The sequence below is a fragment of the Carassius carassius genome, chromosome 45, assembly GCF_963082965.1.
Source record: "Carassius carassius chromosome 45, fCarCar2.1, whole genome shotgun sequence".
NCBI classification, from domain to species: domain Eukaryota; kingdom Metazoa; phylum Chordata; class Actinopteri; order Cypriniformes; family Cyprinidae; genus Carassius; species Carassius carassius.
Genome location: NC_081799.1, coordinates 23,104,702 through 23,120,038, shown reverse-complemented (window position 1 = coordinate 23,120,038; position 15,337 = coordinate 23,104,702). Strand labels below are relative to the sequence as shown.

The 15,337-nt window shown below is 36.1% G+C and overlaps 1 protein-coding gene across 8 annotated transcripts in view; it reads right to left on the bottom strand.

Annotated features, from left to right (window-relative positions):
* Positions 1-2,097: 2,097 nt before the first annotated feature.
* LOC132127337 (membrane-associated phosphatidylinositol transfer protein 2-like) overlaps positions 2,098-15,337 on the bottom strand; it is a 78,711-nt gene continuing 65,471 nt past the window's right edge. For all 8 annotated transcript variants that reach the window (XM_059539143.1, XM_059539148.1, XM_059539150.1 and 5 more), the window contains 8 exons: positions 13,892-14,040; positions 9,312-9,428; positions 9,102-9,218; positions 8,431-8,579; positions 8,202-8,351; positions 6,769-6,952; positions 6,178-6,306; positions 2,098-5,476 (listed from right to left, as the gene is read on the bottom strand). In XM_059539143.1, the coding sequence (XP_059395126.1) occupies positions 5,135-5,476; positions 6,178-6,306; positions 6,769-6,952; positions 8,202-8,351; positions 8,431-8,579; positions 9,102-9,218; positions 9,312-9,428; positions 13,892-14,040 (1,337 nt within the window). In that variant the 3' untranslated portion in view covers positions 2,098-5,134. The remainder of the gene's footprint in view (positions 5,477-6,177; positions 6,307-6,768; positions 6,953-8,201; positions 8,352-8,430; positions 8,580-9,101; positions 9,219-9,311; positions 9,429-13,891; positions 14,041-15,337) is intronic.

Sequence of the window (15,337 nt, the reverse complement as noted above, 5' to 3'; positions counted from 1 at the left end):
AGAAGTTGCATGACTGCAATACAGATGATCTCTATTGAGACCTACAGAAACTGCTGAATTTAATAATTCATGAAGCAGTGAGACATTCCTTTTTTTTCTGATTGTCAGTAAGAGTCTTTACTGTAAGAAAAAACAAATGCAGACCTTATTGCACCAACTTCACAATAAACTGATAGATTTCCATGAAAATTTCAGTGAACAAACTAATCATGCTAATTCAGCTGAGATGAACAGGCCAGAGAAGTTCAGATATATTAAGAACGACGATTTTGTTACCATACAGTGTTATGTTTACATTTTGAGAAATATGTAAAAGTGGTCATTATAACATTTAGGCCATAGTCTCATTTTTTTTTTTTTAAAGAATATTTATTGAAGCATCAGTGTTTTTTTTTTTTTTAATGTTGCCCATCAATGCTTGAATGATTTTGTTCCCATCTCATTTGAAGAGTTTGTGTGATCAGGGGAATCTGGATCTGTACAGGACTCAGTGTTTCAATGTATTGCGTTGATAAAATAAAGAGCCAACTCAAAATCAGTTTCAAATCCGAATATGACTTTTTGCTACAAACAAGGCATCAATTTTATGACTTCTGTAGAGGACATCAAAGTCAGTAGTGGAAGAAATTATGGATCAATATCCCTATGAAATTACATATTCTTATGAATCTAATGTAATTCTTATGTAATTGTAGTGTTCCTGTAGTTCAATTGGTAGAGCACTGCGTTATTAAGCGCAAGGTTGGGGGTTCGATTCCCCGGGAACACATGATAGGTAAAAAATTGATAGCCTGAATGCACTGTAAGTCATTTTGGATAAAAGCGTCTGCTAAATGCATTAATTGAAATTTATGAAAATTTTGCCAAGTTATCACTTCAATAATTACACTTTTGTTTTCATTACATGCTTCCCCAAGATCACATTAATATACAAATTAGTTACAATGTACCAATGCATTGCATAGAATGGGAATACCAAGTCTGGAAATTTAGCATGAATATTGCATCTAGTTAAATCGGTTATTAAAGGGATAGTTCACCCAAAAATTTAAATTCTGTCATTAATTACCGCCATGTCGTTCCAAACCTGTAAGACCTCCGTTCAACTTCAGAACACACAATATTTTTAATGAATTCTGAGAGCTATCTGACCCTCCAATAGACGGCAATGTAATTGCCATGATCAAGACCCATAGATGTGGACATTTGTAAATAATCCATGTGACATCAGGGGGCATTTTTAGAAGCTACAATATTTTAGTGCGCAAAGAAAAAAAATAACGATTTAATTCAACAATTTGTCTCCTTCACTTCTCCCTTGAGCCATTTTAGAGAGTATCACATACGTAAACAACTTGAACACCACTGTTCTGTGTCATCTGCTGCGTGATGAATAATTAAGATTTATTCAATTATTGAATAAAGTCGTTTTTATTTTCTTAGCACAAAAAAATCTGGTAGCTTCGTAAAGTTATGGTTGAACCCCTGATATCACATGGATTATTTTAGAATGTCCTTACTAGGACTGCACGATAAATGGAAATGAAATTGAAAGATATGCATGACAATCGCAGCTTCTGTCTAATCGCAGTGAAGCACAGTTCTGTGATCAGCAGTAAATATTCATTCGAAGGCCAGAGGACGCTCTCCAAATACACCTCACAGTCGATTTCTCGACACTGGCCCTAAGTGAGCTGTCATCAGTCTGCCATAGTTTAAAACTGCTTGCTGTGAAAAGATCTGTTTTTGAGGTAAAAAATGTTTTTACACTATCATTGAGAAATTTTAACCAAACTATGTTACAGACTTTTCATCAAGACCCTACAGAATCAAATAATTTCGAAGATGAACGGAGGTCTTACGGGGTTCTTTTGTATGCAATGTAAATAAGATTTATGAAAGTGAAATATTAAAATTCCAACAAAAATTCTGCTCTTTGAATTGTCAAAATGATCATATGAATACATAACAAAAAAAAGTCAATGGGCATAAATTAACTATATATTTTCTTTACAAAAGATGGAAAATGTTCTGTATATGATAATCTTACTGAGTTTTCACGTTCATAAAGCATGATAAATCACAAAAGACTTCCACAGCTGTCCAACTGTATTTAATCCACAGTACATACAGTTATACATATGAGAGCACTGAACCACCGACCTGGTAAGAAAACTGTAAAGGAGCGAGTCAGTCCAGATCAGTATGTCAACAGGAGTGTAAAATGAACCTGTAGTATGTCTCCATTCATCATCGAAAAGTTGTTGGAAAAGTGATTCTTGGAAATGATTTGTACAGCAATCTGAAAGTTTTGGCAACAAACAAGACGGGTACAAATCATAAAACCTTTGAGAAATATCACCATATTTATTTCATTCACTGAGCTTGTGTTGCGAAACACCTGTGCACATTAATCATGACAGCATTTACATGTCAAAAATACTGTAATGTCAACAATTTACCAATATTTATATGCATTTAACATCTGTCTTTTAATATATGCAATTACTCAGATGGCAGTTCAAAAAAATATGACTGGATTTGGGATTAATGCTAAAATCATTTAAATATTTGGTAGTAACAATTACATGATGATCTATATAGACAACAGCATATTCGGAATAACTATAAATTGGAGGTTTGTAGTGTGACCCATTACTGAAGGGTACTGGAAAGTGTACGAAAGCTCTTCTGTGACATGCAAAGTACAAAAGTGGCTATAATCTGAAGATATAATACTCGCACACTGGCCTACAAGCGAGGCTACAAATGTTTAAACGGATGTTTGCCGTGTAAAAACTGTGGCACTAATGTTGATCACTAAATCGTATGATACCCTGCGATGTAATTTGGAAATTAACCTCAATGGAGTTCATCAACTTGCCCAACATTGGTGGAAAGTAGCTTGAAAACAGGTTATAGAAGTAGGTTAGTTCAGACGGCAAAAGTGTGTGTGTGGAATAACATAACGGAAATCTGCAATTACCAGACTAAGAATTTGTTCAGTGGTTAACATTCAAATCATAAACCAACAAGCGGTACAAGTTCACAAACCTTTCAGCATATTCAATGGAGAACCCTGATGTCTAGTACCAAACTAGACACATTAAAACTTTACCTGTGAAGACTAGTAATACCAGCTCAAATGCCATTTTGGAGTTGTACAGCACCAATTTAAACTTGGCCGTTATGGAGCGAATTTATCACAGAAACCACTTTCACAATTCTGATTCACATTACGTGGAAATCAACGCGATTCCAGAGTACGTCTCCAGAAGATCTGCAGAATAAGAGCGTTTTTGAACACGTGTAGGTGCGCGTGCTCCTTGCCTTGTTTGTTTGCTGAATTGATTGTCCGTGCGGTGGCGGTGGTGGCATTGTCTAGAGTTTTGCTACGGAAACACTGTCAACGATTATGCACAAGGAGAAACGTCATTGGTCCGTTAAAAGAAGCATTTCAGAACTGTTGGACAAAAGAATAAAGCAACACATGGAAACCTGAAATATCCATCATCTTATGACGCTACAGAAATAAATAAATTCTGACCGTAACACATCCTATATAGTGAAATTTACATCTTTACAGTATCTACACTGTTTGAAGTCCCATTCAGAACATCCACTCCAGACGAAGGCCGCATTCAAAGCCTCCCGAATAGTAGAACAAGTCCGCACATGCAGCATGGCTATTCCAGTGTGTTCATGATACAGAAACAAAGCACGAACGGTTTCACGACTCTGTCATGCTGTGCGATCTAAAATGGCGAAAAATTAAAAGCACAATTTCTATATACTTCAAATCACTTACATATGAACATATGGACAATATCATAGAGAACTGAACTTTAAAGGATTGAAGTTGATCTAAAATGATCTAAAATCTTAAAAACATTATACATGTGCCATCGAAACACTTGCGGAACTTTGCTACAATGCATCGGAAACGTCGGACGTGTTCGGGTTCATATGATCTGCCTGGTTTTGGCACATTTCTTGCGTTTTGTTTTCGATATATTGGAGAAATAGATAATCGTGCATATGCACACAAAATACCCTGCCATAAATAATAAGGGTCATGTACTACACGCCAACGTTATGTAGCGACATGAGATGGTAACAAGGACCTCCACTATTCAACTAGTGCAAAAAAACAATGAGGTTATGCAGTTGCAGAACTACAGCTTTCGAAATGAATCGTTTTGGCTGTCGGCAGAATTGAGCGAGTCGAACAGCTCCCCCAGAAATGAGTGCAAAGGATTTCGAGAGGAAATGCTCAAGTGAAATCTTGGAAAAATTGTCCATCATGCAAATACAGCGAGCTGCACTGCACATCCTCGATGGGAAATTCTCTCCACGTCGACAGCAACAGCAGCAGCGGGAAAGTTTTACTTAAGCAGGTGTGGAGTGTGCTTACGATCGTGTTTGGTGGCTCAGAATTGAACAAAACGTTAAAGAAGAAAAAGAAACGTGACCCAGCAGCCCATGTCGAGGTGGCATCCCGGAGGTATTGCAAGCAGATGGCCTTATAAAGGGATAGCTGTTCCTTTGAGAGTTTGTTGAAACTCTGAATACAAAGTTAAGGCCTCTGATGACCTGCAGACGGAGTTTGGTGTGATGGGATTCAATCCTTATTGCCAAATGCTGCTGGGATTCGACTCTGAGAGGCTGCCGGGATGGGCCGGCCCAACGGAAACCAATGACAAGAGGGATGTGAAATGGCCTCTGGGTCTTCTCAGCTCCTCGAGTTCATGGCTGCCCTGAGCAGGTAAGAGGAGGCACGTATTTACATGTGTGGGAATCTCGGAAGGGGAATGATGGGAAAAGCGGGAAAAGTCCATACCCACCCAACAATCCATTTTTCAGTCCCAAAAGTACATTCAATAAAGTCAGAGGTGAGGGGCATGACCCAGAGCGATGCTTAAGGCGCTAGATTTCTGGAAAATGTTTGGCTGCCGGACTAAAAAAATTTTTTTTTAAACATGAATGAAAACAATTCCCATGCAACAAAAGTAATGCCGTGAGGTTCGCTCAAAGAGTCTGTTGTAATACTGTGAGATTTCATTGTCTCCGATCCTGCAGCCCCATCTGCCTCCAGAACGAAGTGCCACCAGAATTTGGACACGGTGGGTGGAGCCTATTTTGGGCTCAAGGCTCCACTCTCGAGTCTGCTGGTTCGGCCCCAGCAGCCGGCAGCGATGCTCATGCTCCTCTGGGCACGTTCTGCACGCTCACGGTCGCATTCTGATTGGCTCTGTGCACGTTCTGGACGTCCTATCTGCACAGGCGTTGTGGAGGACGTGGGTTGGGAGGAAATGGTGCGCAACAGGTGATTGCGCTTCCGCAGGAAATCCCCACTGCCACCAAGCCCAAAACTGCCTTTCCGCAGGACCATGCGAGTGCTGCCGGTCTTGGTGGGTCTCGATCTCTGATTGTATTCTAGCTGAGACAAGTGAGACGCGTAGCCATCAGCAATGAACTGTGGAGAGAGAGAACGACAGGTCAGTGAGAATAAAGCATTATTGCATTTAGCTCCCAAACTCTGGAATAGCCTTCCTGATGGTGTTCAGGGTTCAGAAACACTCTCTCGGTTTAGATCTCAATTAAAGACATCTCTTTAGCCAAGCATTCACATAATGCATCTCATAACCTTGTAGTACTTCAGCTAGATTTGATCAAATGCACATTATCATTCTTTTGCTTGGATTGAACATCATTTTTGCATGGTTTTTCTTCTCTGTTTCTGCCACGAGATTGGCCTCCTGAGGCAACTAGGAACTAAACAAGCTTCAGTCTGGATCCAAAACAGCTGAGAAGAGATGATGCCAACCCCTCAGAGGACCTCAGATGATGCCATCCCTCTACCTCTACACACAAAACTACCAGATTTTGCTACATGTCTGAATGCAACATATAATCGTTGCAGTTAATAGTGTTCACCATCTGTTTGATTACATTATTAAATAACTGCATGATCACTGTACATTTCTGCCATATGGACATTACCTCAACATAGTCACCACCGATAAACTATTACTACACAATGTAGAAACTTACATTTTCTGTAAAGCTGATTTAAAACGATTTGTGTTGTGAAGAGCGGTGTACAAAATCCTGAATTTAATTGAACAGAGAGTGCATAAAAACAAAGTATAAAGGAAGAACTGTGCATAAAGACACCTGACACTGGTGCTGCATTTTCTTCGTTGGTCTCCCTACGATGTAGATCTGTGATGGCGGCAGACCCAGTGACGTGTACACAGAGATGTCCTTAGTGGAGCCATAAGCAGCAAAGATCTTCATATGTGCCTACAAAACAGCAGGATGATTTTTAAAAAGAATTAAACAGTTTAAACATAAGCAGAGACTGACACATTATATGTCTAAGATCTGTTTAAACACCATCCCTGCCCTTTGATGCTCTTGTTTAAAATGTAGTTCATGTCTTTATATACTGAGACTCCGATACTAAAGAACAACACGAGCGTCACGCATGCTTCAGTATGTGTAGTAGACGAAACTTCACTGCTCGTTCACACAGAGACGTAGTAACTCGAATGTGTATGTGTAGTAGACGAAACTTCACTGCTCGTTCACACAGAGACGTAGTAACTCGAACGTAGTACTCGAATGTGTTTTATCAATAATCGTGAATTCATTTATCCATTTCAATAAATGCTTATATGGATTTAAGGTCAATGCATTCCAAATAATAGAAATGTATTACCCACATCCCCTTGCAGAAGAAGAGGAGTGTGTGTATATTCTCACCTCTGTGATGAGAGACTTGAGGAAATTGGCTTTGTGTCGAAGGGGGTCATGTACGAGCCCGTCACAGAAGGACACGATCCCGTGAGGGAAGTTGTGCTGTGAAAGCCAGGCCACCACACGCTGCTTCTGCATGTCTGGACGGCCCGTCACGTACACTATCAGGTAACCCAGATCCTGCCAGTGCCTAAACCAGGACCAACCAACGTCAGGAACACCAACATTACAAATGACTGGCCTGTGAGCATTATTAACCCTCTTAAGCCTGACATACGAAATTACAGTCTAAAAATGTTTTTTAAACGGAACAGTTTATTGAACCTTATAGGCTCATATAGTGTGATATAGTGACAATATGGAGCTTATATTGTGTAGGAGGAAAAACACCTACATTTTGCTCAATGGCACGAACCAAGGAAAATGATGCAATATAAATATCAATTATCACTCCATTTCTCCAATAATATGACTAGGTAAAATGAGATTTAAATGCTTAGTTTTAAGATCAAAGCTTTGTTTCAACACAATGGAATGCAATACAATGATGATTGACAAATAAATGTTACCCAAAAGCCTGATGAACATATTTGAGTGATTTGATTATTCTAACATTTGTAGCTTTATTTTTGCAACAAAAAAAAAAGAATATGAATGGAAAAATTGCTTCAGTTCAGTAAGTGTTCATCTTAAAATAACAATAAATAATAAAAGATTTAGATTTATACTAAAAGGCCTATGCTTGCTAAAAAAAGTATGAACTATCCAACTATCAACAGCTATCAAGATAATTGCCCTTATTTTATCACAGTAAAATATTGTCAAACAGTACATTTTTATAAAGATAATTTTGTAATCTTCTAAATGTATTTAAGTAACTAAAGATGTATAAAAACAAATAACATAAATTAAAATTATAAATACAAATATTTAAAAAATGATTTTAATACAAGAAAAAAAACAATACTACATTTGCATAATTTCATTAAAAGGAATGGCTTTTCTAGGATAATTGCCCTTATATTATTATATTAAAATGTTAGCAAAAATAGTAAAGTTTAATATAATAAAGGTATCAATTTTAGCATTACCTTTTAAATCTATTTAAATAACTAAACAGAAAATGAAAAAAAATAAAAATAAATAAGAGTTTCTAATTTTGAAATATTACTAACAATATAAAAAATTTGTTTATAAAAAAATTAAGCTTTCATAGCAAAAAAAGACACATGAAGCACAACCAGATGTTTTTACAGTTATGCTAAAAGGCTTGCTGAAGGGTCTAAACTATATCAATCAGACGACAGAAGGCATAAGATTGTGCATAACAGTTTTTTCACTAAAGTTTCGATCATTTTGATCATTTAGTGAAATCTGCATATCAAATATGGTGCATTAGGCTTTACAGAGTTTATAAATTCAGAAAGAAAAGCCCTCACCTGACCACATCAACCGCTCCAGCTCGCACTTTAGGGTCGCTGCCCATGATGGACACGCTGGCAGCAAACGAGCCATCGATGCTGAACACGACAAACTCAGTGCCGCGTGGCAGAACCGTCAAGTAACTGTCAGCAGATGTGTGGTCACCCCTTCAGACACAGAGAATAACATTCAGCTGATGAAAATACAAGCTTATGTGAGCTGGATAAATGTAGATTTCAGATGTACCTGACCACCATTTTGACCGGATACACGCCGATGCTCAGCCGCCTGTTCTCGGGAATGGTGTAGAAAACCCGGCCGCTGCTATTGGTCAGTTCTGTGCTGAAATACACCCACTCACCGGATGGAGGCTGGGTCATGATGTGGATGTCCACCTAGAACACGGCACAAAAATGAGATGAAATGATTTAGCAGTGAAACCAAACAAGATGTCAATGGAAAATAAAACTTAGATTTAGATTAAATGTTCCCTCATTCATATACTAACTGCTTGTTTTCTTAAAAAAACTAGCTTCTCTCTTCTTTTTGTATTCTATATTTTTGTTTTATTTTTATTTATTATACAATTAACAAAAAGCAAAAAAGGCCTCTAACACTACCAGCATTCTAGCATCTACCAGCATTGATTGAGCCCTGCTCTAATCTTTTTCTATTCTGTTTTCATTTTACTTATTTTTTATTATTATATAATAATATGCTATATGAAGTGCGTTAAGCTAACTGAAACTTGTCATTGCACTTTGCATATCATTGCTCTTCTGTTGTTTTTGATTGCTTCCATCTGTAAGTCGCTTTGGATAAAAATGTTTGCTTTCTGAAGAACGTGAGTGGAGTTAAGGTGGTCTTACTCATTTTTCACTGGGATCTACACGAACTGAAGTTCACAGGTCACTAACCTTTTCTCCTGTCAGTGTGACCATGTCCAGCGGCCCGTACATGAAACGACCCGTGACCACCTGATTGCCGTCCTCCGTAAACACAGCATCATTCACACGGTGGTTTGCCGTAACGTTCTTTAACACGAAAACATCTTTACGTCAGAAACATTCCCTTAATGGATTTAACAGTAATTTGGGATTTCAGAGACGTTGAGGTGCCCATCTCACCCTGATCTTCACGTGGGTCCTCTTCCTTATCCACTTCTCCCGCGGTTTGGACGGAGTGAATTCTGACACCTCCTTCCCATCCAGTTCCAAAATACTGGAGTTCTCATGCCTCATTACCTGAGAGCCGGAAAAATTATAAATAAAACTACATTTGCTCAATTTCTTTAGGAATTGTGTTTATTGGATGAATGTTTTAATTATAATAAAATGCTACTTTATGCAATAAAAACTATTTATGCACTAAGAATTAGCAAGCAACGTCCCCTTATTTTACTACAAAAATGTTAAAGGTGAATATAATAAACAATTATATAACAGTCTTTTAAACATTAAAATAACTATAAAATAAAATATACAAATAAAATTCTCAAATAAATAAAAACATGACTGTCTTTTTTTAAATTTTATTAGAAAATATATATTAAATAAAAAATATCATACTTATTCAATTACAGAATACATAAATAATGAATAAAAAATATTTTCATAAAAGCCATGAAAAACAATCAATTATATTACATGTCCAATTTAATTAAAATAAATTGCTAATGCTAATTGCTAAAGATAATTGTCCTTATTATTTTAAAATGTTACCAAAAAAAGAAAAGTTTAATGAAGATTAAAATTCTTTTATGATCTTTTAAACGTTTTTAAACAACTAAATAAAAATGTATAAATACAAATAAAATTGTAAAGTTTAATATAATAAAGATTACCATTTTATAAGAATCCTTTTAAACATTTAAACAAATACAACCCGAATTCCGGAAAAGTTGGGACGTTTTTTAAATTTTAATAAAATGAAAACTAAAAGACTTTCAAATCACATGAGCCAATATTTTATTCACAATAGAACATAGATAACATAGCAAATGTTTAAACTGAGAAAGTTTACAATTTTATGCACAAAATGAGCTCATTTCAATTTTGATTTCTGCTACAGGTCTCAAAATAGTTGGGACGGGGCATGTTTACCATGGTGTAGCATCTCCTTTTCTTTTCAAAACAGTTTGAAGACGTCTGGGCATTGAGGCTATGAGTTGCTGGAGTTTTGCTGTTGGAATTTGGTCCCATTCTTGCCTTATATAGATTTCCAGCTGCTGAAGAGTTCGTGGTCGTCTTTGACGTATTTTTCGTTTAATGATGCGCCAAATGTTCTCTATAGGTGAAAGATCTGGACTGCAGGCAGGCCAGGTTAGCACCCGGACTCTTCTACGACGAAGCCATGCTGTTGTTATAGCTGCAGTATGTGGTTTTGCATTGTCCTGCTGAAATAAACAAGGCCTTCCCTGAAATAGACGTTGTTTGGAGGGAAGCATATGTTGCTCTAAAACCTTTATATACCTTTCAGCATTCACAGAGCCTTCCAAAACATGCAAGCTGCCCATACCGTATGCACTTATGCACCCCCATACCATCAGAGATGCTGGCTTTTGAACTGAACGCTGATAACATGCTGGAAGGTCTCCCTCCTCTTTAGCCCGGAGGACACGGCGTCCGTGATTTCCAACAAGAATGTCAAATTTGGACTCGTCTGACCATAAAACACTATTCCACTTTGAAATAGTCCATTTTAAATGAGCCTTGGCCCACAGGACACGACGGCGCTTCTGGACCATGTTCACATATGGCTTCCTTTTATGGGATTTAAATGCTGCCATGATTCAAAACTGAAAATACAGGTCTGAAAGGTTGAAACTAAGTGTTCGAAAACTCAAAATCTTACAAAAAAAAGTTTTGCAAGATCGAAAAATAAGATTTGCAAGCTTGCAAAATGTAAAAAAAATAAAAATATCTCTGCAAACATTATGTTGTTTTTGAGATTTCCTTCTTCAGAACTGCAACATTTTTTTACGATGTTGCGCAAATAATTTTTCAGAGTTTCAAATTTGTCAGTGTTCTCCCACTGCATTAGATTGTTTTCCAGGTTTGAAACCTTGTAAATGGTGATCTGAAAACTGGTGTGCGAATGTGTGAAATTTTTTTTTGAAACTCTGAAAACAGAGCTTTGCAGGCTTGCAAAGTGGTAAGAAAAAATTACATCTCTTCAAACGTAATTTTGTTTTTGAGTTTTCCCTCTTCAGAAGTGCAACACTCTTTTTAATGGTGTTGTGCAATCATTTTTTCAGAGTTTTGAATTTGTCACTGTTCTCCCAGTGTATAGTTTGTTTTCAAGATTTGAAACCTTGTAAATAGTGATCTGAAAACTGGTGAGCAAATAGGTGAAAAAAAGTTTTGAAACTCTGAAAACTGAGGTTCGAAAGGGCGAAACTTATTACATTACATTACATTTGCACTCCTACTGCAGACTATTTTTTCAGAGCTGAGTTTACAACACCCACTTTGCGGAGATACGCACACAGAGTTGCGAGCTCGCGTCTCACGTCTTTGTGGCAGTGTTGTCACGCAGCTCTGCTCTGAGACTCTGAAACTCAGACTGAGTGAAAATGAAGCTTTGCAACCTCGCAAATAAAAAAAAACCTGGAGGGAGGGCCTTCTGCTCTTGGCCAATGCTTTGCTGTCTGCTGACGTACAGTCCAATCACAAGTCGTATTTACTGGAAAGGTGGGATTGACCGACTGCTCCGCCAATGACAAAAGCGCACAGAATACGCAAACAGAGGATGCACAGATTTCTGTTCACAAGGCGGTCCCGTCGCGGTCCAGTTCTAAAATAAAGGTTTACCCACTTGTCGCTGAAATTCACCATACAATTGCCAGTAGCCACTGAGTTTACCACTGATAGACCGGCGTTGCATCAGTATACACACTCACCTCACTTTCCTCAGCTGGCGACTCACGTTCCTCAAGCAGCGAACGATTCACTTTCCTCACGCAGTGGACCACTGACTCTCTCTTCATGTAGAGACCGAATATTACAATTAAAGTGACTTCAATAGTGCATCCAAAAGAATATTTAGATATTATATTGAAATATTCAGAAAGGTGTACAGTGTATTTTTTATTTTTATTAAAATATTTCAGTAAAATTATAAATAATTGCCTATTACAAATTTATGAATGCATGGTTAACTTTTTTCTGCAATCACTATAGGCTATATGTATTGAGACGTTTTAAAATCTATATTTTGTAAAAATAAACCTGAATTATAATCTTAACATCTGTATTTTCATATATATATATATATATATATATATATATATATATATATATATATATATATATATATATATATATATATATATATATATATATATATATATATATATATATATATATATATATATATATAACAAAAATAAGTAGGCTAATAAATATATAATGCTTAAAACATATGATAAACTATTTGTTCTCCACCACATGCTAAAACTGATACTGTGTGTGAGTGAAAGAGAGTGCTTTCTGCATTGAGGATATTCTGTAGTCTCAGACCTTCGTTTGGGTAAATCTTTACTGGATTGTCTGTACCCAATCCTTATCTTCAAGAACTGGCTTAAAACACATTTTGCAAGCTTGCAAATCTTATTTTTCGATCTTGCAAAACTTTTTTTTGTAAGATTTTGAGTTTTCGAACACTTAGTTTCAACCTTTCAGACCTGTATTTTCAGTTTTGAATCATGGCAGCATTTAAATCCCATAACCTTTTTGCATGATAGAGCTTTAGTTGGCATCTGCTGATGGCACGGCGGATTGTGTTTACCGACAGTGGTTTCTGAAAGTATTCCTGGGCCCATTTAGTAATGTCATTGACACAATCATGCCGATGAGTGATGCAGTGTCGTCTGAGAGCCCGAAGACCACGGGCATCCAATAAAGGTCTCCGGCCTTGTCCCTTACGCACAGAGATTTCTCCAGTTTCTCTGAATCTTTTGATGATGTTATGCACTGTAGATGATGAGATTTGCAAAGCCTTTGCAATTTGACGTTGAGGAACATTGTTTTTAAAGTTTTCCACAATTTTTTTACGCAGTCTTTCACAGATTGGAGAGCCTCTGCCCATCTTTACTTCTGAGAGACTCTGCTTCTCTAAGACAAAGCTTTTATAGCTAATCATGTTACAGACCTGATATCAATTAACTTCATTAATCACTAGATGTTCTCCCAGCTGAATCTTTTCAAAACTGCTTGCTTTTTTAGCCATTTGTTGCCCCCGTGCCAACTTTTTTGAGACCTGTAGCAGGCATTAAATTTTAAATGAGCTAATTAAGTGGATAAAAGTGTAAAATTTCTCAGTTTAAACATTTGCTACGTTATCTATGTTCTATTGTGAATAAAATATTGGCTCATGTGATTTGAAATTCCTTTAGTTTTCATTTTATTGAAATTTAAAAAACGTCCCAACTTTTCCGGAATTCGGGTTGTAAATATAAAATGTATAAAATGCAATAAAATTATAAATAAAAAAAAAACAAATTTAATGCATTTTAGTAAAATCCAGAATTGTTTTTTTTTTTTTATATATTTGCCTAAATTCATTACAATAAACTACGGACAATTCTCCTAAGAGAGCTGCTCTTTTTCTTATGCAGTACTCTCATGTGTACCTGCATAGCAAATATTTCTGGGTGCAAATAACAGAATTAATATTTTATAATCTTAAATCATATGGTAATTTTCACCTGTCTGAGCAGGAAAGACACAACGTCTGTTGATTCCCAGTAGGAGGCGTGAAACAGGTGAGGTAGAGCCACGGTGGGGAACGCAGTCAGAGCATCAGGACAGTACAGGGCGAAATCAATGCGCTTCGTGCCCCACCAGCGAGCAGCGACTGCAGGAGAGACGACATGGGACGTTCAGTCATGCCTGTCCAAACCATTACTGCTACAACAGCAGCTTCAAACACCATCACAGATTTCTCTTTCATCTGTACATGAAAGTTTCAGCTGTTGGTTCTAGGACAGGATGAGGTCATGTGATGCAGGATTGCTTCAGGGCTCAAAAGGAATTAAAGAAATGGAAAGTTGTTGTTTTGTAAATTGCACTGGGCCGTGTGAGGCTGTGGTGCACATCTACTGTCTGCTTCCTCCCATGACCCATTACAAAGACAATCAAGAACACAACCCTGTTTTTGGTTAGTAATTCTTTCAATTGGGGTTGAATGTTCTTGGATGGCCTTTAGTTCTCTACAACTAGGATTGGGAATCGAACAACAGTTCTTTTTTAAAACTGGTTCTATTTTGACATGGAAGATTAGGGGTTGTGAAAAAATACAATCAACAGACAATGTATCGTTGTATTGCGTTGTCCTCACTGGTTGCACGCAACAACAAACTTATAGTGTGAACCGTGTAGTCCGATTCACAGTTCTCTCTTATGAAGTGGTTTTAAATAAATCATTTAAAAAAAGGCTCACTTATCTCCAAGTGTTGTAAAAAACGATTTCTTGAAATATATGTAATTTAAAAAATAGGTAAGCATAATAACAATTTTGCAATAATTTTTTTTTTTGCATAACAGCAAAATTAACAATTAATTATCACTGATCTATATGCAAATGTAATAATTGTATTTTATAGAATATTATATTTATAATAATTAAAAAATTATTTTTTAAAATGTTCTATAAAAATAGTAACCTTTTTTCATTAATAATACTTTTTTATTAATAATAATTTGGTTAGAATCATTTTAAATAAAACATTTGATACTTTACTGAGAAATGAACAAATCATGTCCCTATTCTATAAGCTAAATTTGATAATTATTTGCTTAATATTCACAAATAATAAATTTCTAATTATTAATGATTATATTTTATTAATCATAATTTGGTTAGAATCATTTAAAATAAAAAATAAAACAATCTATACATTACCACAAAATTAACAATTCATGTCCTTGATCTGTATGAAAAGTTCATAATTAGTAATCTATGATTTAATATTCAACAAAATAATATAATAAATTATATTATATTATTTGGGTGAATATTAAATTATTTGCACAATAATATGAATCGTGATATAATTATTATTTTTTTTAATTATTATTTTTCAAATTACTAATGTGTTACAAATTTTGTATGTATTTTTTAATAATTACATTAAAATGTTATCAATATGAGT